At 36.0% G+C, this 27,705-nt stretch overlaps 1 protein-coding gene across 2 annotated transcripts in view; it reads right to left on the bottom strand.

The window, feature by feature from the left end:
• LOC111157025 (collagen type XXV alpha 1 chain) overlaps nucleotides 1-27,705 on the bottom strand; it is a 492,475-nt gene that overhangs the window by 76,522 nt on the left and 388,248 nt on the right. For both annotated transcript variants that reach the window (XM_022518228.1, XM_022518236.1), the window contains exons 10-12: nucleotides 25,709-25,744; nucleotides 10,106-10,132; nucleotides 8,040-8,084 (exon numbers count right to left, since the gene is read on the bottom strand). In XM_022518228.1, coding sequence (XP_022373936.1) covers nucleotides 8,040-8,084; nucleotides 10,106-10,132; nucleotides 25,709-25,744 — 108 coding nt within the window. The remainder of the gene's footprint in view (nucleotides 1-8,039; nucleotides 8,085-10,105; nucleotides 10,133-25,708; nucleotides 25,745-27,705) is intronic.

The raw sequence follows: 27,705 nt of genomic DNA, 5'->3' as shown, positions 1-27,705 counted from the left end.
CACCAGGAAGGGCCTTGGAGGCTGCATGTGATCCTCACAGCCTGCGAGCTTTGTCCACAGCTCCCCACCCAGAGCGACTCCAAGGTCACCAACAGGTTTAGGGGTGCCTACACCAGCTGTGTGGTTGTTCATGGGACTGTGGACCTGCAGAAGAGGCCAATACAAGCACTAGAAGCAGAATCAGGACACACGAGGCAGAAATTCTTGGGTCGTGGACCTAGGATGTGATCAAGAAATGGGGAAACTGGGCATTGAGTAATCGTGCCTCCTTGGCCCTCACTCTGTGGGGAGGGTTATACCACAGGAGGGACAGAGGAGGCATTGTGAGAAGCACTGCTTGCCTGGGTCTAAGGGAAACACTATCCGGTATCACCTTTGTAAGTAATTTATGAAGGGTACCAAAATGAGCAAAAACCAACCAGAGAGCATGGTGTCATAGAGGACTGTCTTTTCTGTATGTATACAAAAATTGTTCACCATGTACATGCTTATGGGGGAGAGAAGATTGAGAACAAAGACATGTTTTAGGAAACTATAATCAAAGTGGTTCTGTTAAGTATTCTAGGACTTGCAACATAACATGCCCTTGACAATATATTGACTTTTTTTAAGTTTTAAAACCCAGCTAATTTCTTCTTTCCTAAAGCATAGTCCTTAATGATAAATCTATGTACAGTTTGAATGATGAATTATTTTTTTCTCTTGAGAAAAGAATGTGCCTAATTATTAATAGAAATGTTAAGTGGTTATATTCAGCTGGAAAAATTCTAAAGATCAATGAAGAGTAGTAGAAAGAAATAATAGTTCTTAGTAACATTTGCTTATACACCCAGGAGGCTTCCAAGTCATGGAGTTATTGCTGTTATGCCCCTAGTACAGAAAGGAACATAGTCTGTTCTTATTTAATATTGTAAGAATATTTAACATTTTAATAAAGTTACATTTGTTACTTTATTTTTCCTGATTAAACTTTCAGATAAATATTTTAATCTTCATTTGATGAATGAAGACACTAAGGCTCAGAGAAGATAAATACCTTGCCCAAGGTCCTACAAATACTGAAAAGCAAAGCTAGGTTATTCTGAATTTAATATCCTCGTTCTTTTTTTTTTTTTTTATAAAGACTTCAGTTAGTTTCATTTTTTTTTTAAGATTTTATTTATTTATTTGAGAGAGAGAGAGAGAGCAAGCATGAGAGGGGGAAGGTCAGAGGGAGAAGCAGACTCCCTGCTGAGCAGGGAGCCCAATACGGGACTCTATCCTGAGACTCCAGGATCATGACCTGAGCTGAAGGCAGTCACTCAACTAACTGATTCACCCAGTCACCCTAAGATCCTCATTCTTAACGATGGAAGCAGAGTCATGCACAGTGAGAACAAACTGCCTGGCTTTGAATCTGAACTCTAATACAAACACCTCGGTAACTCTGGGTAAAATATTTGTCCTCCCAGTTGCTCGTTAATATAGTGGTATATATATATAATATTTATATTATATATATATAATATATAATATATATATATAATAATAATAATCCTCCTTCATAGGATTGCCGTGAGGAATAAGTGAGCTCATATGCACACCACACTAAGGACAATACCTGATACTAAATGCTGAATACATACACCGCGCTTTTCTGTTCTCTGCAATGGGCAGAGAAGACAGAGAAGAGAATCCTGAAAGTAATTCAATTTCTCACAAATTAACCCTTCTGATACTGTTTCGCAGTTGGAAAATGGTTATGATCTCTTGGCAGTGTGGTCTCATAACGAATGGAATTGGGGAGATGCTAAACTGTTAGGATTGTCACAGTAAGTTATTTCATTGCAATGCCTTTTATTTATGTATGTATTTATATATATATATATATATATATTTATTATTTATTCATTTCAGAGAGAGACAGCACAAATGGGGGGCGGGGGTCATAAGCTTGGAGAAAAGGTAGACTGTGATGAATACAGAAGCCCCATCATGATTGGTAATATGGTATTTTGGAAACCAAATTCTGAAAGCAAGCTTGTCTGTAATTTAATTCGTAAGTAGTGCACCATAGGGGTAGTTTCTCTTCCTTCGCCAAATGCTGGCCACCTGTGGGGTCTCACCTGAGTCACCTCTCTATTGAGAGAAGCATCACTTGGCATTACTTGGCTTTGCGCACCAGACTCTCTGCCACAGTCCTTAACAGAACTGTGACGTAACAGGTTTTTGGTATAACTGTTCATTTAATGTCCCCATCCCCAGTTATGCTGGAAATTCCATGCAGACCGGGAGAGATGGTGCCTGGCACCCAGTAGTAAGGGCTGTATGGATGACTGAAAAAAACCAACAAGTCAATCAGTGGACACATTTATGGGAAGTTTTTTTAAAAAGCTTTCCCAGATTACATACACAATTGAATCAGATGTAGTAAATTAGTATTTTTGTAATCCCTTCTGGAAAATACAGTGTTCTTTCAATTAAAACGGAAAATAAGGGGACTTGATGATCTCATAAATCAAACACATTTGCCCTGTTTGTTTTGGGACATTCTGTGAGCAGCTTGCCTTCTCTCACACCCTTCCCCCAGGAATCCCTTTCCCTCAACTTTTCATTCTTCCCTCTCCCGATATTTTAGTAGAATGACAGAATTTAGTAGAATGATAACTATTATCAAATTCTATAGTAATATGCCTAAATGAAGTCAGGGGGAAAGTGGTTTAAAAAAATCTTTACTGTACTTCATTTATTTCAAGCCAACATTAAACTACCTCTTGTAACTAACTTTTCATTCCTCTCTAAAGGAACGTAAAATTAATTACATACAGAATAGAAATAATGTTTGTCCCACTTAACAAGTAAAATCAAGTGAAAAGCCTCTTTAAGAGTAAGAATGTATGCAAAAATGCCTGAGAATGTATGAATCACACTTAGGGAAAAAGTGATTTGACTACATGAAATGTTCTGTAATAGGGAAATGATGTCTCTTTTAGAAGAAAGAACGCATCCTATTATTATAGTTACTAGAGGAAAAAAAGTCCTGTATTCTGAGAATTCTAATGTACATAACTGCTAACTTCAGAAGAGAGAAAAATTCATAAAAACAATTTGTCTCAACTTTAACCTGCAAAATGATTGAATTGCTGTAAGATACTTTCCCTGAACTATTAATTAATCTGGAATCAGAAATCAATCACTTCATTTACTCTGAGTATTTTTTCTTAAAGTCTAAAATCAGAAAGTCACAACTATATTGGATAAAAGGACCACTGAATAAGTTCTGCTATAGGAAACTTCTAAGCTAACCAACCAGAAAACAAACAGAACTATACCATATTCAAATCCTTCAGGAATTTGATTCAGAGCCAAGGAAGCCAGAGAAAAGAGGGTATTTAGTTGTTACAGTAAGTGAATCAAGAATAAAAAATATTGAGTTCATCGAACAGTGCACTGAACAGACTTGAATAAACAGCTTGACCTTTGGAAGTCTGAGAGCTTCAATTTATCTGTTCTCTAAATACACTTACAATAAAAATGCCATTAGAAGTATGCTGTGAGGATTAATGTCAGTGAAGACCATGAGATCCACAGATAGAAGATGAAAAGGAATTCTAAATACCATAACTATAAACTAATTAAAATTTAATGTTCCTTAAAAATCACATAGCTATCTGGGATAGACTGTAGATGATACACTAACATCATTTTTTATTAGTAGATGATAATGCTAGCATCATTTTTTATTTATATTATATATTGAAGTTTAAAAATTAAAAATTATAGAAAATACTTGAAAAATCCATGAATAAGATCTTCTGATATTTGTCTTTTGCTTTGGAAACAATCCCTATGACTCTGGAGCCTCAGAAATACTCTAGCTTGCTGAGACAAAATAATTGGTTCTTAATCCTGAAAATATTTATTATAATTTTCATGGTAACAAACAGACAAGGGTGATAAGTGCACCAATTAGACTTTTAATGTACCCTGTCTCTGTCCCCAGATCTCTTCTTCAGTGCTATTTGCTCAGTGCTCTTATTCAAGTAAACTGTCATTATGATGATTCATTTTTATGGGTGCTAATTAATGTGAAAATGTGGAGAGAAAAGAAAAATGTAGGGTTCTAATATCACTAATAAAAGTTGAGATTTTGGAAGTTCTGATACACACATATAAACAAAAATTATTTTTTTGTTATATTCAGTTAGCCAGCATATAGTACATCATTAGTTTTTGATGTAGTGTTCAAAGATTCATTAGTTGTGTACAATACCCAGTGCTCATCACAACACATGCCCCCCTTAATACCCATTACCCGGTTATCAAAAATCATAGACAGCAATTAATTTTGTCAAAGGAAAAAAGTTTAAAAGATAGTTTAAAAGATGGTTGAAAAGATGGTTCTACCACAAAGTTATTTTTAAAAGCTCCCACTTCTCCAGTATATCTGAGATGTAGGGTTTAATGGTCAAATATTTAGATATACACGTATATGTATGTATGTATAATATGTATGTATCTCTTCATGTATGCATGTGGGTGTGTGAGAGAGAAAGACAGACAGAGAGGGATCATGAATAATGGGACACAAACAAAATGCTAATTACACCTTTAAACTAACAAGATCTATTACTGAGAATTACAAAAGTTTGTGTCCAATACGATTAGCTAGGGAAGAAGAGGACAACTTTTCATACTTATAGGTAAGACTTAGTATGAAGTCCACCTTAATTGCTTTGGCTGCTGACAACAAATTGGAAATATGGAAACAATAGCTTTCAGAAATGGGAACTGAGAATGCTAGAAGCCAGTTGACTCGAAAATGAGACACAGCTGACTCTATCTCTTAGAGACTTAGAAATAAGTAAGTGCATCCCCTAGTCTCATTTCACAAAGGAAATGTGAAAAGGGTCTTCCAAAGGCTGCCCATGAGATGGAAGGAAACTGAGCATCCTGACCCCAGAGCAGCGCTCTAGGGTGGGTGAGTGGGGAAAGAGCCAAGGGACAGAGAAACGTTTTACCTTCCTGTGTCATTTTGCATTTTCGTGTTCTTCCTATCATGATTCAACTGGCTTCTACTCCCTGCTTAAGGGTAAACCTGGGGCTCATTTGCTGAAACTTCTGCAGTGTGATACTATTCCCGCAGACAGTAACATGTATTGAGCATCTGTAACATTGCCTTCACTTTAGAGACATTATCTGGTTAATACTGCAAGGTCTGTATTTCTATTTTACACCTGAGCCTTAGAAACATTTAACTTGCCCAAATGAGAACTGGGATCTGACCCATTCATTCTGTCTCTGACTCTAGAGTCTACACATTTCCCCTCCATACCACACTGCCTTCCACATTTCACAGAAGAGGCTCAGGAGCCCTTTGTAGACTGTGGTGCCAGAAAGAGCTAGATTGGGGTTCACTGCCATGGTACTGCTTATGTAAGTCCTCTCCTAATACAATCGGAAGAACTGGAAGACCATTACAAAATAATAAATATTCAGATTAGCAGTCAAGGTGACCCACATTTGAAGGAAAATAGTGGGGGGAAAAAAGTCACTACCAAGTTTATTGGCCAAAGCCAATCACCAATTTTGTCAATCTGAATGGATGGAAAACAAATAAAATACATTTTTAAAAATATTTTTCTTTCATTTTTTAAAAGAGAAAAACCTTTCTATTTTCTAGTTGTTATTCTGTTGTGTTTCTGATGGCTAGAAAATCATATTTTTCCTTAACCATTATCTGAAAAATATTTTCTAAGCCACAAAAATACTTCTTTGGGAAAGTGAAATTGTAATGTGGGAAAAAAGTTTTCTTAAGACAGTTTGAGGACATTTAGGTGCTTTAAAATAATTATGTCACTGTAAGCTCTTGTCTTAGAAAAGCAAATTGTAGACATCCAAAACATATTTCATATGTTTAATTACAGAATTATTACTCTTTTTCCAGCTTTGTTTTTACTATCTAAATGACTTGCTGTTTCAGTGAAGGACTCATGGTTTTGCACTTTATTTTCCTAAAGATAATATAGCAAATATTACAAATGTTAGATAATGACTAGTGTTAACAGAAATTTCATCCACAAAGTTTAGGTTAAATTTTATGGAGTAGGAAAATCAATCATAAACTACGTTTTGCTAATACCTTCATAAAAGTGTGAAATTATTTAGCTTCCCTAGATCTTATAGAAAACACTTTAAAATGCCACAAAGATGTATAACAAGACATAATACTGCAAATATTAACTATTTCCTTGAAATATAATTTAACCTTGGTGACTAGGACAAGAAAATGTCACATTCCTTTCTCTTGCTAAGGAAATTGCATATTGCCTTTGCAAAAATAAAGAATATGTAGTCTTCATAAACATGTATGTGACAGTTTTAAGGTTGGTTTGTTTCAGGTTAAAGGTTTCTATAAATTTTCATGATTGTCCCAAAGCTGAAAACAGAAAAGAAGCAAAGAAGAAAAAGCAAAACATTAACCTTAAGGGTATAAGCTTTGTTCTTCACCAATGTTAAAAACATTTCTCTTATATCCATATCTGTCCTTTCAAAAATATTATCTTGACTTACATAACTTCAAAAATCAATCTTAGAGTGAGTATAATTCCAAATTTTTATGTGTCCCTCCATGATCTACAATGCTCTAATAGAAAGTTAAGCTTCGACCTTTACCAGGATTTGTGAAGCAAACAGATACGCATTTTATTAAGTGGTAAACTGAGCAGTGACTTGGGCAGTTCACTTCTGAGGAGTATTTGGTTTGTGGACTAACGGATACCATAAGCCTTGGTTGAGGACATCAGTTTCACTGGGAATTGAGTAATTGTGGAAGCACAGAGCCTTGTTTAAGATACAGATCGATCACATTTCCAGAATTTCACCAAAACAAAACGAAAGGAAAGTTTCATTGTAAGATCCCCCCTGTCATAAAGGCATTTAATCCTCACATCGACCCTAATAGGTGGAAACTGTTACTGCCTTCCATTTACAAACGAAGAGACTGAGGCCAGAGAGTTCAAGGACTTTGCCAAAATTCATGTGACCTGTACATGGCAGACTCATGCTTTTTGCTAGCCCCTCTGTAGGTTTTAAATAGTGATTGTTAATTATCATCTTATTGGAGAAGAAAAGATGGACAGGATGGAAATGTTCCTAGCAGGTCTACTCTGTATGTCAATATTGGGCTCCTTATGATTTCCGAATTTTATCCAGAGTACACGGATTTAAAATTTTCTGTTGAACGCAAGCTGATGGGTCACAGGCTTTTATACGGCTAGTCCAAAAACCCTGTGGGAGACACGTGAAGTCCCTAGCTCAGCCAGTCCCTGGCTCCTTGTAGACGGACTTTGTTAGCTGCCCCTATGGCTTTCCTGGTCTCTGTGAGGTTCCAGATTGAAAGGCCAGTCAGCACTGTTGGGCAGCATAGAAGAGCAGCCCTACCTGTGGGAAGACGCTAGATGCTTTGTCCAACCAGTAAATATCCAACTCCAGTTGCAGGAGTAGATGTAACCACACTCATTGATATGTCTGTGTAGAGTTGTGGGGGGTTCTTATTTTATTCCCCCTTCATTATTAATAGTACAATAAAAGTGTACTACCAGAGCTTGGCAAGTCTATTTAAATCCTGATTTTTCTTAACAATAAAAAGAGCTTGCTCCTAGGTTCAGAATATTCCAATAGGTTCCCTCTGTAAGAATAACTTTTGTTAATGAGAGAAGTAACACATGTTACTTTTGCCATGCCAAGAATAAACTGGAGTGTATTTTGTTTATCACAATTAGTGTTAAACACAACATTTTTCCTATTCTATGTATAAGAAAGATATAATTGTATTCCTATAAAGCTTATCAAAAGAAAATGGAAAATTTTCTAAGAGTTTCTATTTTATGCATCATTAAAAATTAAAATATTTGGATCTTTTGCACCATAATTTCCCTACATTTCAAAAGTATATGTAGTGTTTTTATAAGTATATAAACTTTTTACTAACATTACTGACTAGAATGATTTTGTGATTTTAACCCTTTAAATAATCAGAAATAGTCTATAGAACTTACCTTTTGACCATTCACCCCTGGAATTCCAGGTTCTCCCACAGAACCCTAAGAAGACACAGGATTAAATTAAGCAGATGAAATCACAAAATATTTCAATTTTATATTTGTATTGTATTAATTATGTGAGCCATAACCTTACCTTGCTAAAACATGTGCGAAAGGTTAAGGTTTCAGATATATATCCACGGAATTCAGATATATAATAATGTAAGCAGATTCATCAAGCATTCCCAGAAACCATGGAGTTGAATTTAACCATGTTTTTAAATATCCACTTAAACCTAATATGATTTTAAAGAAATTTACATCATAAATTGGGATCCACAGCTCTCAGAAGACCACATGGCTCTACATTTTGGTGCTTTTAAGAAATAAACAGGCTTAGTTCCATCTGGGAAAGCCTAGCAGTAGCAGTAACTCTTGCATTTCAAGAGTTTAAATGCCATAAAACAAAAGGTAATTAAAGTAATAACCACTTGTTCCGCAATTAGTCAAAAAAAGCACTCAGGCTATAAACTCAAATTTGCTGTATTTGGAGCATTTTCCCCTGGACTTTCAGGGAGTACATTTAAGCCGGGAGAGTGTGAATATGTCTTCCAACGACTAGAAAAGGTGTTACAAATGTTAAATACTGACTAGGAATAAAAAACAGCACATCAAATATTAAGTTAAGTGTTTGTGTGTGTGTGTGTGTGTGTACACATGGGCACACGCACACTGGGGTGATTATGAATGGTTGGACGTAGGTAGGGTGAACTGAGAATAAGAAAGCTAATAATCACCTTAGAAAATCTATGACATTTACCTGAATATAGAAACATTAACAAATATTTTCAAATAGTGATGTCATTTCCCCTTTCAGGCTCCAGGAAACCATTTTTAAATAAAATGTGTTTATTCTTTGTCTAGCCTAGAAAACAGATTTTTCTCAGTTCATGTATGAAATAAAATTTCTTTAATAATAATGGGAAAAAGTTTTTTTAAACAGTAAATACAAACCTAAAGCTGCTCTACAAGAGGAAGTCTATTAAAAATACAGTCACTATAAAAATATACAGCCATTATATGCAAAACAAATTGAGATGGCCAGTTCCTTAGTGCTTTAGGTAATTATATTGAGTGGGTCATTAAATGACTTCCTGAAGCCTCAGGCAGTAATTTTACCCTGGTTGCATGTGGATTAGGGTAGCTTTACAATTTCACACCATGCTTAATAGAGACATTATTGCAAAGGACAAAGTGTTCTTATACACAAGTTGTCTCACAACTCATTGGCTTTGGACTTCGTTTTGTAGGATTATATTTCAACAGATGCCACATGCCCAGCACTTGGGGGATAAAAAGTCTCTATCTTTGATAGATTCCAAAGATAAAGAATAATCACTTTTCCACCTGTTGTAATGCAATTGTTTTCTTTAGTTTTCTGTAGATTAAATATCCTTTTCCCCCCATTGTGAGGTGGGAGTTATAATAGGGAAGGGGGACTTAGCAATATTTTGTTGGCAAAAGGCCATCTACCTACTACTAATATATTTACTACTGTATATTGATGTAATTTTAGATGTGCTAGACCACCTCCATCAGAATGTAATGGTGAATTCTGATGACTGGAAAATGACAATCAGGAAGTCATTTTTCAGATTACCTCACAAAGGGAAACACTTGTGGACCAATGGAATACAGTTACCAAACAACAAGTACGTCTTCTGTTCTGGTCCGTTCTACGATCATTTGGTCATAATACTTGAGCAGGACCATGCAGTTGATCTGCAATGTCCTATGAACCTTCAAATTCTGAGCTTTGTCACAATGTTTAACACTAAAAATTCAGTAACGTAAAGTTCGGCAGAGAGCTTAAAAAGAGTTTACTCTGGATTTATTGGATTCCCTATAATGGAGTTGATTAGAAATCTAATGGCTCACATTAAATGATTGTATTTTTAGAAAGGAGAATGCACAATCAAGATGCTTCAGCATGGCTTACAGTAGCTAATTCTATTCACCTCTCATGCTAACCATTAGGCAATGCAAGTATAATTACTTCCCCAGTACTGTTTATACTCTACCTTTTGTCCTGGAGGCCCCAGAGGACCCTAAAAAAAAGAAAAATTATTCAATTAACATAATAATGTAACCACTGAAACTTAAATGACCAATTAAAACTGTCCTAGTCTGTAAGGTTCTCTATGCTGTGCAGAAACATGCTGATGTTTTGTATGCCAAGGAAAACGGAAATTATTGGTTGGAAGTACACAATAGGTCTTCTCTCTTGTTTTCTTTTGAAGAACATCGAGCATCTGTAGTAAGGGTCTGATTTTTTCCTTTCAAAAAAAAAATCTTTGCTGTTCCGGTGCATCTGTTTCTTCAAATACCGGCAAATCCATCATCTCCATCTCATTTAGAAAAGCTGGAGTTGTTGCTGCTAGAAACAGAGAAAATGCAAGGCAGTTCCCAGCAAGCAGCACGTTATGTGACTTCTGCATCTGCAAAACTTCAGTAAGCAGATTTGCAAAGGGAATCATTGAATAGCATGACAAAGGAACATATTTTGTTCAATTCTTCCTCTTATGAAATATGGCCAACTGACTGGCACAAAAACCTGTTTATAACCTAGGGGATGCCAAAGTCAACGGTGGCACCTAGGGTGTACCAGAAAAGGAAATAAAAGATGCTGTCAGTTGTCGATAACCTATGACACTGAGCACATTGGAGGGGTTAGAATATTCAGGAAGATGGATGGGAATATTTATATATAAAATGGAAATAGAGCAGTTCTGAGATTTAGCTGTTTTTCAACCACAAAGTCAGCATTGGGATTCTATTGGCTTTATGTAGAATTAGATGCAGCTTTGGGATGGTGGAAAAGAGCACAAAGACATCCAGCTATAATTCTGACTATTTTTGTCTATTTTTACAAAAAACATTGAGCATTTTCCTACTAACTCAAAAATACTTTTAATGTTAGTATATTTTAACAAAGTTACACTTTATAAGTGATGGTAAATGATAATTTATGACTTCATGTTAACTAGTTCTGTATTCTGTTACATCTAATGAACAGCTAACCTATTTTCAATGTGTGACATTTCAGTTAATCAGCATCTTAATTCATACTCTGTAACATTAAAGAAAGCATAGAGTGCACATTAGAGGGAAAATTGGTCATGCATAATTTTTTATTAAAAATACACCACGTTAGGACACCTGGGTGGCTCAGTTGGTTAAGCGGCTGCCTTCGGCTCAGGTCATGATCCCAGCGTCCTGGGATCGAGTCCCACATCGGGCTCCTTGCTCAGCAGGGAGCCTGCTTCTCCCTCTGCCTCTGCCTGCCATTCTGTCTGCCTGTGCTTGCTCTCTCTCCCTCTCTCTCTGACAAATAAATAAATAAAATCTTAAAGAAAAAATACCCCACGTTTAGGACCATTCAGAGAATCTGTTCCTCATAAATTATTTTGTAATCCTCATAGGAAGACTAAGAATTTCCTCATAAAATCAGTTTTAGGTTATTGAAAGTGCACAGTGCAACATCACTTTTCTGTGTTCCTTTTTTATTTACTCAACCAGCTAGCTTCTTAATGAGCTGGGTATCTGGCATATCTGTGTAGTCAGAGAGCCTTCCTTCCCATTTCACACCTCCTATTTAAAATTCTCCCTCTGTTAGATTTTGCAGAGAAAATAGAGGCTATCAGGTGTAAATTCCCTCACCACCATGTCTCTCATCAATCCAAACCCACATGGACCTCCTTCCTAGCCAGAGGGAGAATAGGCACCCCCTCTTCTGCAGGCAGATACATCCAATAGACTTTGGAATCCATCCTTCCCTCTGTCCTTGGGGATCTTTCACCATCAATTATTCCTGCATCTGTATCAGAGCCTCCTGCTTTCCACTAGTTCCTTCCCCTTAGCTTATAAACAGGTTTAATCATCTCTCTCTTAGGTAAATTGTTTGGGAAGTGAATGCTAATGCTAAGTAAAGGCAGAATTTGGAACTTGTAGTGATAGGGGAGCTGAAAGTAGAAGAAGACTTGGGTTTTATCGTGGTCTATAATTCCATTTGCCCCACCGTCTCCAGGGCATTTCACTTCTTAAAATGTTGATGTTAGGAAGGAAATCATATAACAAAAAGTACATTAATTCAATGTTTAGACTGAGAATGGATATGTGCAATTCGAAAAGGTTTGTTTCCATTTAAACCTAACCTTGCCACTTGAAAAAAGATTGTGCAGTACAATTGAGTTTTTCACTGCATTGATGGATAACTCAGGAAGGGAATATTTCATTGAAAAATCAGAGCAAATTTGAAATCAAGTGTTTTAACTAGCAACTAACATTTCTGTATTTTCTAACTTGGTCTCTGTTGCATGACCATATTAAAGTAAAGATTTAGAAAGACTATCCATAACTGTGAAATCTACAAAATTATATTGCCTATTTTAACACAATATTTCATGAAAATCAAAGGAGAGCTATAGAGAAAATAAATACAAAATTTTTCCTTCATGGTTAGGAAACTACTTCTATTTTTGCTAAACTCTAAAATTAAAAGTAGTTTTAAAGATGTAACATTAATTTTGAATTGTGAATACAAGTCTTGTGGATTATTCAGAACTATGTTGCCAAGGATATATTCTCAGCTACCAAAAATGTGCATACAGTCTTTTGATCTCACTGGCAGGAAAAATGGTAGCAAGCCAAGGATAGTGTCATCTGTTACTAGCAGGGGAATGGGAATTGACTGGAGTTGGATAGAAGGCACAGACATACTTTTAAGTACACACACACACACACACACCATAAATAGTTACTTTGCTGATCAAGATCTTGCTTATATGTGTGTTTTGAGTGTCCTTCGATTAATAAACCCATATACACCCAAGACATTGTGGTCATTAAATTTAAGTTTACACATGAAAGCTTCACTGCTCAAAAATTGACTTTAGGGGCTTCTGGGTGGCTGTCAGTTAAGTATCCGGCTTTGGGTCCGGTCATGATCCCAGGGTCTCAGGATGGGGCCCAGCATTGGGCTTCCTGCTCAGCAGAGAACCTGCTTCTCCACCTCCTGCTCCCCCTGCTTGTGCTCTCTCTATCAAATAAATAAATAAAATCTTCTTTAAAAATGGATTTTGAAGTTAGAGTATGTTATGGCCAATTGATTAAGATATTTACATTTGACTAGTTTTGTGGCTTCTAGAGCAAATATAAATTAATAAGGTAACAAGCAAATGCCATATAACCATTCATTAACCTATCTAATCCTCTTAAATTAATTTATATTTTCAGCCTGCTCAAAAGTCATTATGAATAATGACTCAGATGAACAATGTCATAAGTTCACTACTCATTGGTCACATTAGTGCTTTTATTATTCCCAAAATTAAAGACAATTGTCCTAGTGTTGTAAGATTTCTAAAATAATTCCATTATTATTGTCTCTGTGACTTAAGTTTGGATTAAATATTTTTCCAAAATAAGAGTCAATTTTTCACCATTTTTATTAATCAATAAATTGTTCCTTTTTAGATATTTTCTTGGTGGGCACCGTTATGTTCGCATATACTTTATAGAGACTCAGTTTAAATGGGAATAATCTGGTCCTTCATTTTTCAAAATAATTTCTGTGCATATGTCTCAAGATTAAAAACTATTCACCATATAGAATCTCAACATATTAAACTGTATTTATTCAAGTTTAACTACAGAAGGGTCAGACTGTAATTTAAACCTTAAAATACACTTATTTCAGTAGAGGTTTTAGGCAATGTATTCAAAAGATAAAAACCAAATGAGCCATTAAAAAATCCCAAGTGCCGAGTACTAATATCACCCATCTGCCAACAAATTTTTAAACTAAAGCTTTCGTGATCTTTTGGAAGAGGCCATGGAGAGCCATGCAATGTTGTTAAAACTTACAAACAACACAGTGCCCTTGATTTTCTTTCCTGTTTACCTTTGCCCCTGCTAGATTCCATTTTTAAATATCATAAAATATGTGGACTATGTGAGCAAGTAAGTCAGAGAAATGTGATCTTCCTATTTGATGATTGCCTTCACCAAAAAGTGTGTGACTCATGGCCTGGGAGTGACCCTCTACCCCTCCTGCTCCAAGTCTCCCTCTACCCTCCTGCTCCAAGTCTATCAGATAATTACTCAAGAATCTCTCCAGCGTGCTCTCTTCGTCACCTGCATCACTACAACCTTGTTCAAACCCTCTTCTCTCCCAGCAAGCTGATGGGCATCCACCTGCGGGCCACTCTGCCTTTAGTCTCCTTCCACCTCTCTGCACATTGCTACCTGAGTGAGCTTTCTAGAAGCTAAAGGGTTTATACCTTTCCTCTACTGAAAATCCTTCAATGGCTTTCCATAGCTTTTGAAAAAAGTTGGAGCTCTTGTAATAATGGTAGTTCACCACATGAGCCAGGCTTTCTTGTCTAGGCATTGCTCTACCTCTGGCTGTCTACTCCTGCAACTTCACTTTGGTTCCTCTCTCCTCTACCCGTTCCCTCATTCAAAGCTCAGTGCCCCCTCCTGAGGACCTGGTCCCCTTCTTCTACTCTTCAAAGCACCCCTAAGATAGCACTTCTTTCATAAAATTTACCAACAGTATTGTAATTGTCTGCCTACTTCCTTCTTCACTAAATGTCTTCACTAAACGCATAGCAGCTGGCATACGGTAATTGTTCAGTGACTCCTTTGCATGCATTCATTAATTCATCTACTTAATAGTTTTCAAGTACCCTTTGAGTATCAGGCAATGCTCTTGGTGCTGGGGAAACAGCAGTGAACAAAATAAACAAAAATGCATGCCCTCCTAGGCTTCATATTCTAACGAATGGAGAAAGACAGTAAAAAAATAAATGAGTAAATAGAAAGTGTGTCAGGCGGTAAGTGCTAAAACAAACGGGAATAAGGACTGGGAGGAGTAGGTATGGTAGTATTCTAAAGTGGGGGCAGTGGGGGGGGGTCAGTGAAGACCTCAATGATAAAGTGACTCTTGGACAGAGCTCTGAAAGAGGTCAGGCAGAGGCATGTGTAAAAGAGGGAGAAGAATGTTCCAGGCTAGGGAACAGCAAGCACAAAGGCCAAGAGGTGGGCACACGAAAAGTGTATTTAAAAAACACCAAAGGGGGGAAAAAAAAACCACCAAAGAAGCTATAGGTATGAAATTGAAGGTGGGGATATGGACAGGGAAGGGAGACTGCATTTGTATGGAATTTTGGATTTTTCTAAGCACAAGAGTGTTTACTTAGAGGATAATAAATATTACAGGAATAAATAAATACATATAAATAAATCAAGTTCTTCTTGTACCATAGACAATAGTGTCTCAAGACGGGAATGAGATTTTTCACCCTTGCATTTACCCAAGTCATTCCAACACTACTGGAATATGTTAATAGCCTTTAGATTACCTTAAGTGCAAAATGAGAGGAGGAATTCACTTCAAGCCTTCTATATTAAAACAGCCAAGCAAAAATCATCTTAGTTACACAGTCTCATTAATATGGAAAGTGTTGTGGATGTGGATGTAGGTCCAAGGTCTCTAATGCACTTCAGAAAGTCATTATGTAAACCATATCTAGAATTATCCACTCAAATTAATCTTCAAACACATTGCTAAGAAATGGATGTTTCTCTAACCATTACTCATTGGCTGCACTTTCCAGTTTGTAAAAATTTAAAAAAGCATTTAATGAAGAAAAGTCCTTTAAATTAAAAAAAAAAAAAGCTTGATAGATCATGGAATGGAAAAAAATTAATGAATTCTTCTGACACCACCGATGTTAGTCCAAATTTGATTGAGGTATTAATTACTTAAACAGGATGCAGAGTTTCTAAATGATGTGCTTTAGGTTGCCTCTTGGGAGGTGTTTTAAGGCAAGTTCTGGTTGCCTGCTATTAGGAAATGATGTTCTGTGTGAGCAGGGGGCGGACACAGTTCCTGTTCTGTCCCTGATGGCTAACAGTAAAATTTGAAGCTCTGAAAGCTGCTGGTCATTTCTGGATATAAGAATATACAACCAGCTTCTGTAATAAAAAGCACAGGGAACAAGAAAGAGGTGGTCCATCTGTGAAGGAGAGGATAAAAGCCCCAAACTATTAAGCCATTTAAAATTATTTCCTTTTTGAGTTAAGAATCTTCCCATGATTTAATAAGAGTTAAGCAAAATGAAGAAAATACATTAAAGTCAGGTTCTGTAGGGAAGAATGATAACACATCTAATCTAACTTTTGGTGTCATAAAATATTAGTACCAGAATTTCTCAGGGACATGGTATAACAGACTTTAATCGTAATTTTTTCAAAGATATTAACTTGGTCAAAGGCATCACAAGATCAGAAAATGCATTAACTTAGTTTATAAAGAGTAAGAGGAAATTTGAAATAAATAATGAAAACTTGTCTTGCTTAAGAAGAATTCATTGAAGATATATAAAATTCCATGTTCTACTTGGATGTTTTGATGAGGGAAGGTCAAGAAACATAAACTCTAGCCACTATTACATGTATGTCTGGAGTATAATTCAAGTAATGTTTTACAAGATTCAGATTTCATAGCTTAAGTGTGTGGAAATGCCAAACTAGGAACTACGGGGAAATGTTTAGAATATAAGAGAGTGTGCTGAAATGTTTTCAGTGTAAAAGCCAATGATTTAGTTGCACTGGGTATGAAGGAATAAAGCATAGGCAAGAAAGACCAGGATAGTGCTGAGATGGGAGAGCCACATATCTTGTTTTGAGTCTTTCATGGACTCTGTCTTCAGTCACACTTAATCATTTATATTTTCCCAAGCAATCTCCTATTAGTCTTCACGTGGAGTTCTTAATAATTCTTTGAGTCTCAGCAGTCATAACTTACTTCCTTTGTGAGCCTTCTCCACTGCTCCCAGACAGAGCTGGTTTTTATCCTCTGTGTTTCACTAGCACATTTTAACCAGCTATATTTTATTATATTCACATATTTATAAAATCTACTTGACTAGGCAGCAAATTCTTTAGGTCATATATTTTACATCCTCAGTACCCAGTTCGTGCCTAGCAAATAAATATTGATTAAACTGAAGCAATGAATTAATGAACATAAAAATTATTAAATGACATTTATCAAATTTCCTCCATAATCTTACCACTCAAACCATCATACCTCTACCATGGGAAAGAGTTCAGAGTTTTGAAACACTTGTTCCTCTTTAAGTATCTGGGAGTTTTGTGTCAATAATACAACACCATAATTTCTATTATTTGAAATAGTTCTTTTTCTAAAAAAAAAATTATTTATTTATTTGCTTGAGAGAGATACACAGAGAGAGAGAGAGAGAGCACATGGGGGATGGGACAGAGGGAGAGGGACAAGCAGACTCTGTCCTAAGCACAGAACCTGATCTGGGGCTCTATCCACCCTGAGAACCTGACCTGAGTGGGAACCAAGAGTCAGATGCTCAATCAACTGAGCCACCCAGACACCCCTGAGATAGTTCTTTATTTTTTTTAATTTTTCTAAAACAGGTCTACTTTAAAGACTATCAGTAGGATGGCATGTCATTCTATTAATTAATGAATACTTGACCAAAAAAATTTTTTAAAGGAGAAATTATTTTTTTAAAAGGAATAAATTCTTTCTGACTTCTCTATCTCAAGTGCTGAGTTTGTGGAGAGGGGAGAAGGATGAGTCATCCACTGGTGTTTCTCAAGATTATGAAGCTGTGACCTCTGTAAGGAAGGTCTCTTAAGCTCAGGAAATTAAAGAAGTAATCCATTTTTTTTACACTACTTAACAAAACCAGGACCCAAGACTAAATATTGAGCATTAACTACCACCTCAGATTAAAGACAAATCTAGGTATTTGAGAATCTATGTTCTGATTAGGTCCCAAAACAGAGACTCTATCACCTCTCACCAGATATCCAGAGCTAAAATTAGCTCATTCCATTCCTTCTAAATACTTAATAAATTGTTTCTTGTTGCTGAACTCAAAATGGAAATGACCCGGAAAGAAAGAAAAATTAACAGGCTTCCTCTGCCCTCTGTGATTAAGCACACTTCCCTAGTGTACCATAAAGGAAACAAATTTATGGTTCACGAAGGCCTATCACTGTACACTACACTCAGTAAAAAATATTTCTATTGAGTAAAGTATAAGTGCTTTTCCTATTTTAAATCAACAATGCTGCGAAACACTAGCTGCTAAAATTTAAATATCCCATGATCAGCAGAAGGAGGACATAAATTTAGGACTATAATATATACTCATCTACTCTTCAGGTCTATTTCCCACCTAGACCAGCACTGTCCATCAGAACTTTCTGGAATGATGGAGGTGGTCTATTTTGCTTGATCTAGTATGGTAGCCACTAACTACAAGTTGCCATGGAACCCTGGAAATGTGGCGAGTGCAATTATTTGGAATTGGATTTAAAATTTTATTTAATTTAATTAATTTACATTTCAATAGTCACATGTGGCTAGTGGCTACTGTATTACAAAATGCAAATCTAGACTTTGGAAAACACAGAAGACTTCAATCAGGTGAACTGAATTCCAGCCTATTTCTGCCAGACCGCTTTGTGACCTTGGTCAAGTCATTTAACCACTCTGATGCTGTTTCTTTATCTGTGAAATGATAAACTAGATGATTCCTAAGATTTCTTCTAAACCTTTTACACCCTGCTTTAAAAATAGCCACGTAGTGTGACCAGAAATTGATACAGTTACTTTCCCACTATTCTCATGAAAATCAGTGTTTTAGTTGCACCACGCATATTCCCGCACACACATATAGTCCAAATAATTGTTACAGCACAAATGAATTTAAGAAGATGAAGGAGAAAGAGCAGTTTTATGGTAGTGCTGTTGCATTGATCCTGCCTATTCCCACTCCTGGTGTGCTATGACACTTGTTGGGAGAAAACTATAAAGCTGAATCCTTTTATTAGTACCTGATTTATTGATTCATTGATTCGTATAATTCAGTCATTTAGTTTATGCACAATAAGTACCAAGCACAAGTATTGTATGACATGATAAATGCTGTGGAGGAGAGAAGAAAGCTTCTAACTTAGCTCAGTGTGAAGGGGTGTGAATATGTGAGTGTGCATGAAGTTTTTTCAAAGAAGGCGAGCAAAGGAGAAGTCTAAAGAATCCACCCAGACACATGGACTCTGTTCTGCCCTTCGCCCTGGGCCGGAGGTCTCTTGCTTTAGGGCCCATGCTTTAGAGAGTTCTTCTCGGGCTGCAAACCTCACGCTTGGCCCCCTGACTTCAGACTCTGCTTTGGGCAATAGGGACCCTAGAATTCTTTGCTCCACTGACAGGAGCTCATTTCAAGGACTCTGAGTTGCCTCTCCCTCAGTTCTGTTTTTCCAAAGGTGAACCACACCACTGGTATGCACAACAATGAACTGGTGTAAGAAGCAGAGAGGTGGGTATTTTAAGGCGTGTGGACATAGTTTGATCTTTGAACATTACAGAATGTCTACAGGTGACAGCTCTTGTCTCATAAAGTCGAGGGATGAGGTTGGTGTGGGAAACAAAGGGAATAGGCCAGGGACAGGGGCTGGGACTAGGTTATAGCTCTCCACATGCTGCCACACTCTGGCTTGGATTTCCAAGGAGTGCAACAATTTTGCATTTGAACTTTCCAAATCACTATGAGGACATACCTTTGAAGGTCATAGGTCAGAACGTATTTTACTTGCCAGTTTATTAGCTTGGCTTATCCTTTTAAATATTTCAGCACATTGTATGAGGGCATCCATTTATATTCTTGCCCTAAAATGTGCACATTTGCCCTTAATCTGCAGATGTAAGGCACAGAGCTTACATGGACATGACTTTGTTTTGAGAAGTTTCTTCTTACTCTAGGAATGAGATATGAGTATTTGGTAAAGAGATTTCAATGTCATTAAATATCCTCATACAAGAGTAATTTATTTTGCCTCAGTATTGCTCTACAATATGTTGGATCCAAAAGATAAAATAAATGATAGCTAGAGAGGTTGATGATACATTTGAAGGGGACAATTTTTAAGGCTTTCTTCCATTAAAACTGAATGTATGACTGTTTTTATTGTATCTCATTATTTACAGAATGTGTAGATGGATAAATGGTTATGTAATATGTGTCTGTGCATTTACAATGAAACAGAATAGAATGACAGGACTTTAGATCTGGAAGGGGTCTCAGATATCATTTGGTCTCACCACTTTAATATTTGTCTAATGTGATACAGCTAGATAGACAAATTTAAATATCTAAATTTGTCTAATATGATACAGCTTTCCAGACCTTTAATTGGAACCAGACTAAGACAGTTAAAAATAGAGTTGATGCACATCGTAGAGGTTAAGGAAGACAAAACGAGATGGAGAATAACACAGACAGTAATCTATTCAGCCTTGTAGACTATCTTTTCAGACTTGTGTAATTTGATTGTACTCTTATACCACTATAAAAATGCTCCTTTAAAAGTCTACTTTTTGTTCCTAAGTCACTGAGCCAGCTCTAAAGACAAGTCAAACTTCACGCTTTCGGACCACACCAAGGTGACCTTTCAACACCTTTGTTGAAGTCCACGCAGCCAGGAATCCAAAGTGAGTCCCTCTGAGTTGGGCAACTGGACAGGGAAGTGGGCAGCACCAGGAGAATAAGGCATTACTTGTCTACTTTCCCTTGGTCCGTTTGGAAAACTGAACATTACAGTCCCTGGACAAAAAGCACCAAGGAGATGGGAAGGACTCTGTTTTTGTGGCCTTTACTTGGACTTCATGGACAATCAGATTAAGTGAGGATAATAAAGCATTAGAGAGGTTGCTAAGGCATCCCAGCAGGCAATGTGCACAAATGAAGCAAAGCAGTGTTACTCAATAAGATTCCATTGTAAAAATCAAGTCTAATCGCCAAATATCCTAGGATGATGTTGATCATTTTTGTTATTGTGATTTGGGCTTTTGCTTTCTTCGCCAGATTAAAATCAAAAAGAGAAGACTGCTGTTGTCTCCCATGTCTGCCATCCTGCTGATCAAGACAGTTGACAGACCAAAGTACAGTTAAGTAAAATGAATTTTGGAGGTGGGAGAGCAAAGCATTGTAACTAAATATATTTAAAGTCAACCTTCACATATTGGTTATTTCAATTTTATTTTAAATGAAGCAGAAGCAATTACTTATGTTTACTTTATCAGCTAACATAAGATGCATTACTTTCCTTGACCCTAATGTATTAAATGTATTTGCGGGCAAAATTAAAATAAACTGAACACATCTATAACCTGTTCAGACATAAGTCCAAATTTTACTGTAAGGAACAATAACAGCAAAAGTACTTCTGAATTTAAAAAAAAAAAAAATCTCTGACACTACCGGGCCCAACAAATAAATTTGAAATACTTTTATAATTCAGAAAGAAATGAGTGGATATGCTATGGAGTTTACATATATTTGGGAAGAGAATGAAGGATGAAGATAGGGTTTCAGAGTAGAGAAAGTGATTTGGTCTATAAAGCATTGGATGTAGACACTCTGGGCCACAAAATAATTTCCAGGAAATTGGGATGAGTCGACATATTAATAGAGATTTATAAAACATCTATCTTTCATGCTTTTGAGAACTCCTATATTTGCCAAAGAAAGAAATAATAAGAATATCAAAAGAAAAGCTAACTCCAAAAATGCTATTTGAACAACTATTTAAACCTCTGAAGATCTTGAAAAATAAAGATCACTTGCACCAGGGTTCAGAACTTCAGCACTTCCAATTGTGGTCAGTCCTAACTTTGATTCTTGGGTCTAGTTTTATGACTCAGAGCCACTCTCTTCTTATTTAAATGGAGTCCAATTTATTTTAGCTCATGATTCCGTCTTTTACAATCTCATCCTGAACGTCTCTGCAAACCCAAAGGTCATGTTTACAGAATAGATGCACAGCAGGATTAAATAAATGTGGAACTGCTTGAGCCGCAGGCCTTCTTTTTTATTCTATCAGAGATGCTGTTAATCTTCAGATGATTATTTTTGCAATATAAAATATATATCCTGGATTATGAAAACTAATTCCCCACCTGACACACTCATAAACAGTTTTGTAAGAGCTAATTTTAGAATGTTCTCAGGTTTTTTCATGTCATCATCAGAGACATTTTACATTTTACAAAATTCTCCAGTGCCTCTCAGGACCCTTTTATAAACAAACACTCCTCCATGATACAAAGCAATAAACGTAGTGAGTTTTGCATACCGTGGAAAAGAGAGCCATGTTTTTTATTATCTTTCCTTGTTCAACTGGTGGACGAGAAGATAGTTATGAAAAATTGATAAGATAAGATGATAGGAAAAGGCCAAAAAAAAAAAAAAAATGACAACAGCAAATAGGACCAAAGGAATAAGTTGTGCTTTCGATCATAGTATTTAATACACTGCAATTTCACTGATAGCTATAATCACACTGTACTTAGCCCTTCTGTTTCACAGTGGCCTTTCTGTGTGTTATTTCCACAGGGATTCATCTTAACAGCCATACTTCTTATTTATGGAACTCTCTATAGTTCATAAAGTATTTTCATATTATTACTATTTCACTTGTTTCACACAATAACCCAGTGAGATAGATGAATTAGGAATTACTGCCTATACATCATAGATCAGTTAAAAAAAAATCACAGACTATAGTCAAACACTCTTAAATAGTTGTGAGGCCAGAACTACTGATGCAATGTAATTTTCTCCCTGCCAGACTTCAAGTCAAAACAAACATGGGCATGTGTGTGCACGCGCACGCGCGCGCACACACACACACACACCGCCCCCCCCAACATACATAATATTTAAAAGAAAAAAAATTTCCAATGAAATTTTTCTCCCATGACAACTGCTATTATTTTTCCAGGATCCTCTTTTTTTCTTTGAGATGGTTTAAAATATATAGGTGCTATTTGAGTTAACAAATATGACTAGTGGTTTTTTTAGAATAATAGTTTTTTAAACCATAGAAATATTTCACTTTAAGCAAATATGCGATATAAAAATTCAGTTTGTTGGGAAGAGGAATTAGGGGATTATATTGCTTTACAAAAAGACTCTGAATGGGATTGCTTTAAATAGCAAAATTCCCCAGAACTTTTAAGATATGTTGATTTATGAAAATCTGATTCATACAGAACTTTACAGGAATACATCTGTTATATAAATCCGTGTTCACCTGTAATTTACTCTAGGGGAAACAACTGAGTGATAATAATAACACACTCATATAGTTCTTCGTTATATATTTTAAAGTGCTTTCCCCTAATTTATTGCATTTGTCTTTGGCAACCTTCTAAGGGAGGCAGAGAGGGTATTATTATCCTTTCTTTACAGATGAGAAATTGAGAGGTTAAGTGACTTGCCCAAGGTCAGACAGACTATTCATTCATTTACTGCTATTTGAGTGATGTAGATTTAAGGGGTTAGTCGAGGAAGTAAGGTTCTTCCTCCTAATTTTTTTTTTTAAGCAGCTGTGAAGGCTATTAAAACAGAGGTGGATGATCTCACAAATAGAACGTTGAACAAAAGAAGCCAGACATAAAAGTGCACATACTGTATGATTCTATTAATATAAAATTCAAATGACGGCAGAATTAATCGATGGTGGCAGAAGTCAGAATGGTGGTGAACTTTGGGAAGAAGTGGATGGTGACTGGAGGGCAGAGGGAGGTTTCTGGGATATACTAATATTGAACATCTTGCTCTGGTTTGTGGTTACATGGTTAGGCTCACTGTGAAAAGTCACTGGGGTGTATACTTGTGATTTGTTTACTTTTCTTTATATATATTATGGAAGTTTTCTTCTAAAAAAAGAGTTTTATATCTTAAAAAACAGCACTTTAGGAGATCATTACATTACAATATCCTTTGAACATTTGTGATTTCAATTAAGTTTCTTAGCTACATTCTAAAAATGAGAATATGAACTGAATTAGAAGAGTTTAAAGAGAAGTAAAAGTTTATTAAAAAACAGAAACAAACATCTGAGATTGTCGCCTGAAAAGGTGCTGTATGAAATGGGAAATCAAAGCAAACTAAGATAATAACATAATTCACTTAGGACAAGTAGAACTAAGTCCTAGGAAGTTAGGAATTGTAGAGAAATGACATTAAACTGTGATTCCCATAGTATATTCTAAAGTATATGTATGAATTTAAGGAGGATAAGATTTTAATTTTTTTAAGAAATCTGCTTTATTTTAGAATTTTGTATATTAGGATACTGCATTGAGCATCAAGGTAGAAAGCCAATGACAACGATAAAAATCTGAGGAGAAAAAAACATAGGCTCCCAAGAATCCCACATGGTCTTCCACGTAAGAATGTTTGGAAGAAATATGTTTTGACCATCAGCCAGGATAGAAATTACAGTTGCATTCAGCTGCTTAAGGCAGTTTCAAAATTTATATTGTAGTTTTCTAAGAATCCTTCACCCCCTGTGACCCGCTAACCCTGAAAACTAATGCTGTGCTTGTACCCAAAGTTACCACTGATGACATAGGTTTGGTTTAATTTTCACATATTATCTTTTTTTGTTCTTTTTCTTCCATTTTATTTTTCTAAAAAAGAATCCATTATAGTACCTCCACTTTCAAGTCATCTGAATCAATTCTCTATCTTGATACCATAGGTCGGGAACAAAGAATTTGCAGTGGGGGTGGGGGGGCTCAGACTCCATTTTAGGGTACTTTCCTTTAACTGGTGATGTTTCAAAGCCAACCCCACAATGGTTAGGACTACAGCCTGGTGAGTTTCTTCCCAGGAGGGCTGTTGAAGGCATCCTGTTCAGGGAGAAGCCTTTAACCTTTAACCCATTCACACATTTGTTTTAATTCCTGACCAACTGCCGTATTCTCATGTGTTAGTTGCATTAGGACCTAGCTAACTAGTTTTTTAAAATAAATGTTAGACCCTAAACACCTGTAAGCTGCAAGCCACACATTGTGTATAAGGCACACAATCAAGTTCACTGTGACCACTGTATCCAGGACGAGTGTGAAACACAGCTGTCCTCTGGAATCTGGGTTATTAGAAGGTCCACCTGAGTTCCCCAATATTATCTATGTCATAAAATAGGTTAGAAAGGTGGCTCTGGAGATAGGAAGGAAGAGACAGGAAGAGGTAGGTTGAAGGAATTCTACTCTTCCAGGCCCAGCAAGCTGCCCCAACTTCTCTTTCATTGGCAAAGAATAAACAAATCATGAAGAATGGGTCATGCATGTCTATTGGCCAGTCCATGTGGAATCATTTCATGATCTTTTTTAATGACAGAACTCAAGAAGGCACGACTGTTTCTTTCTGGGGGGAGCCCTTCAACAACAAAAACTCCTTGAATCCTTCTAGAAGACTCACTATACTAATTCACAGTTAGTCATATTCCTCTGAATGTGACTTTTGAAAGCTTTTGGAAACTCATTCCTTTGAAACTCATTCTTATTTAAGCTAATATGCATATCCCTGAATATAATCTTCCTTACAGCAGGAAGGAAGAAAGGAATAACGAAAATTCCATCCTTTGACCTTCCTCACTCTCTTTGTCATTTCTCCTGCCTGGAATCTCCTACTTTTTCCTTATGCATATTCTGGACCACAGTTTTGAATAAATTAGACTTCTATTCTTTTTAGCAAAGAAAAAGAAATTGAGATACTTGCCATCAAGCCTTGCTCTCCTGGTTTCCCTGGTTCACCCTTAAAAAAGAACAGTGGTAATTTTTATTAATGCTATAAACATTAAAAAGCAATTTCAATCTTTTTTTTTTTCCTCTTTCACAATACCCACTGGGGTGCATGAATGTCAAATATACTTTTCAGGCTAAGAAGAGAAATGCAAATACAATGCAATAAAAAGAGAGCCACGTTCTTTCTTCAAATGCATTTTATAAACATTTTAGGATTTAATAAAATGAGTCTAGATCACAGCAGAGATTTAAGAATTATGCCAAGAATGTATTCTAAATAAAAATCACCCCTACTGGGTGATTATATTAAGTCAGTAAATGGTCCTAGAAAAATATTTAATTGTAATTCCAGTAATATCTCGTTTATTATGTTCTGTTTATGAAGACATAAAGATGATGACCTGACCCTCTTTATGAGATCTCAGAACTTCCATACACAGGACAGAGACACAACTGCTCTTAGTACAGTAATTAAATAACAAAGTGAGCAAACCGAGTTTGAATTTTGATTTTCCTGAATTAATGATGGCTGAAATAACATGTTTTATTAAAATGAATAGCATATGTTTAAATACACAGAAATGTTTTGCTATATCATACCCCATTCATAGTTTTCTAATATGCAGATTCATACAAAATTCCTTATTATGTTTTAACATTATATTATCATATTGATAGTGATTAGCAACAGATAACTTTTGGAAGAACCATTCTTGTAATGTCAATAGCTATAGAAATTGTTGGGACTTTAAAAATAAGTATTTCTCAGTTTGTTCTTATAAAGCCTTTTTCTAGTGGTTATGATGGCATATAAAAATTAACTGCAAGACTATAAACCCTGTTCAATTTCTCTAGGTGGAATTAAAAAAAAAAAAAAAAAAGCCTGTTCATACTTCTTCGTAAAAAGCTCCATTCTTACTCAGATGAATAAACTATAGTTATTTGAAGGATGACATAATTTTTTAATTCTTTACAGGTTGTCATATCTTACCTTTATCTTCTATCTTGAAAGTAATCTATACTTTGAATTTTCTGTAGAGTATACAAGACCCAACGATCTGACTAGTTTTATACCATCAAAATGGTTTTAACCGTTCTTTTTAGTTGAAGAAATATTCATTGCATCTTTCTTGGCAACCAGCAATTATTTGGGGAGATTTAAATATCCCTAAAGTTATGCTGTCTCTATCATTTGGGATATCATCCCAGGAAAAGGTCAGACCTTCAAAGACAGTTTCAAGGTAAAACCACTACCTTTGATGGTTCAGTGAGACATCCTAACGGCCAACCAATCATAGGTTGGGATTCAATCCCTCCTTTCATATGACAAACTGACAGCCACTTTCAGAAAGGAAATGGGACTTCCAGGAGGTTGTCTCAGAAAAGCCATTCTAACAAAGAGAATTACCCTTTGAAAAAAATACATAAATATATTGAATATAAAAATGAAATACTCCAAAACATAAATGACTATGGCTGATTTCTTTTCTTTTTGATTCTTTAGTTTTAAAATCTTTCCACTTTGCAGATAAATATTTTCATTCTTTTGTACTAAGAAAACAATTACGAAAATATTTAAGTCAAAGCAATAGATAAATAAATATAATAAATAGATTAATTCAGCAATAGATTTGAATTTCAAGTTCTAAGGCCATAATATTAATTTTTTTTTTTTACCTTTTCCATATATTTTTTTCAATTGCTGGGCTGTCTCTACCAAATCAAACCATTTATCTAGTGTCCTGTACTACTGTATTATTGACACTTGATCAATCTTAGTAACTAAGTACTTAGATCTAACTATTGAGATTGCTTTAAAATCACTTCTATTGGGATGCCTGGGTGGCTCAGTCAGTTAAACGTCTGCCTTCTGCTCAGGTCATGATCTCAGGGTCCTGGGCTTGAGCCCCACATGGGGCTCCTTGCTCAGCAGGGAGCCTGCTTCTCTCTCTGACTGCCGTTCCCCCTGCC

This window comes from Enhydra lutris, unplaced genomic scaffold, assembly GCF_002288905.1.
Source record: "Enhydra lutris kenyoni isolate GAN:26980312 unplaced genomic scaffold, ASM228890v2 scaffoldscaffold3, whole genome shotgun sequence".
Classification (NCBI taxonomy): Eukaryota; Metazoa; Chordata; class Mammalia; order Carnivora; family Mustelidae; genus Enhydra; species Enhydra lutris.
Note: the sequence above shows the minus strand (reverse complement) of the source record. Positions and strands in the feature narration are given on the sequence as shown.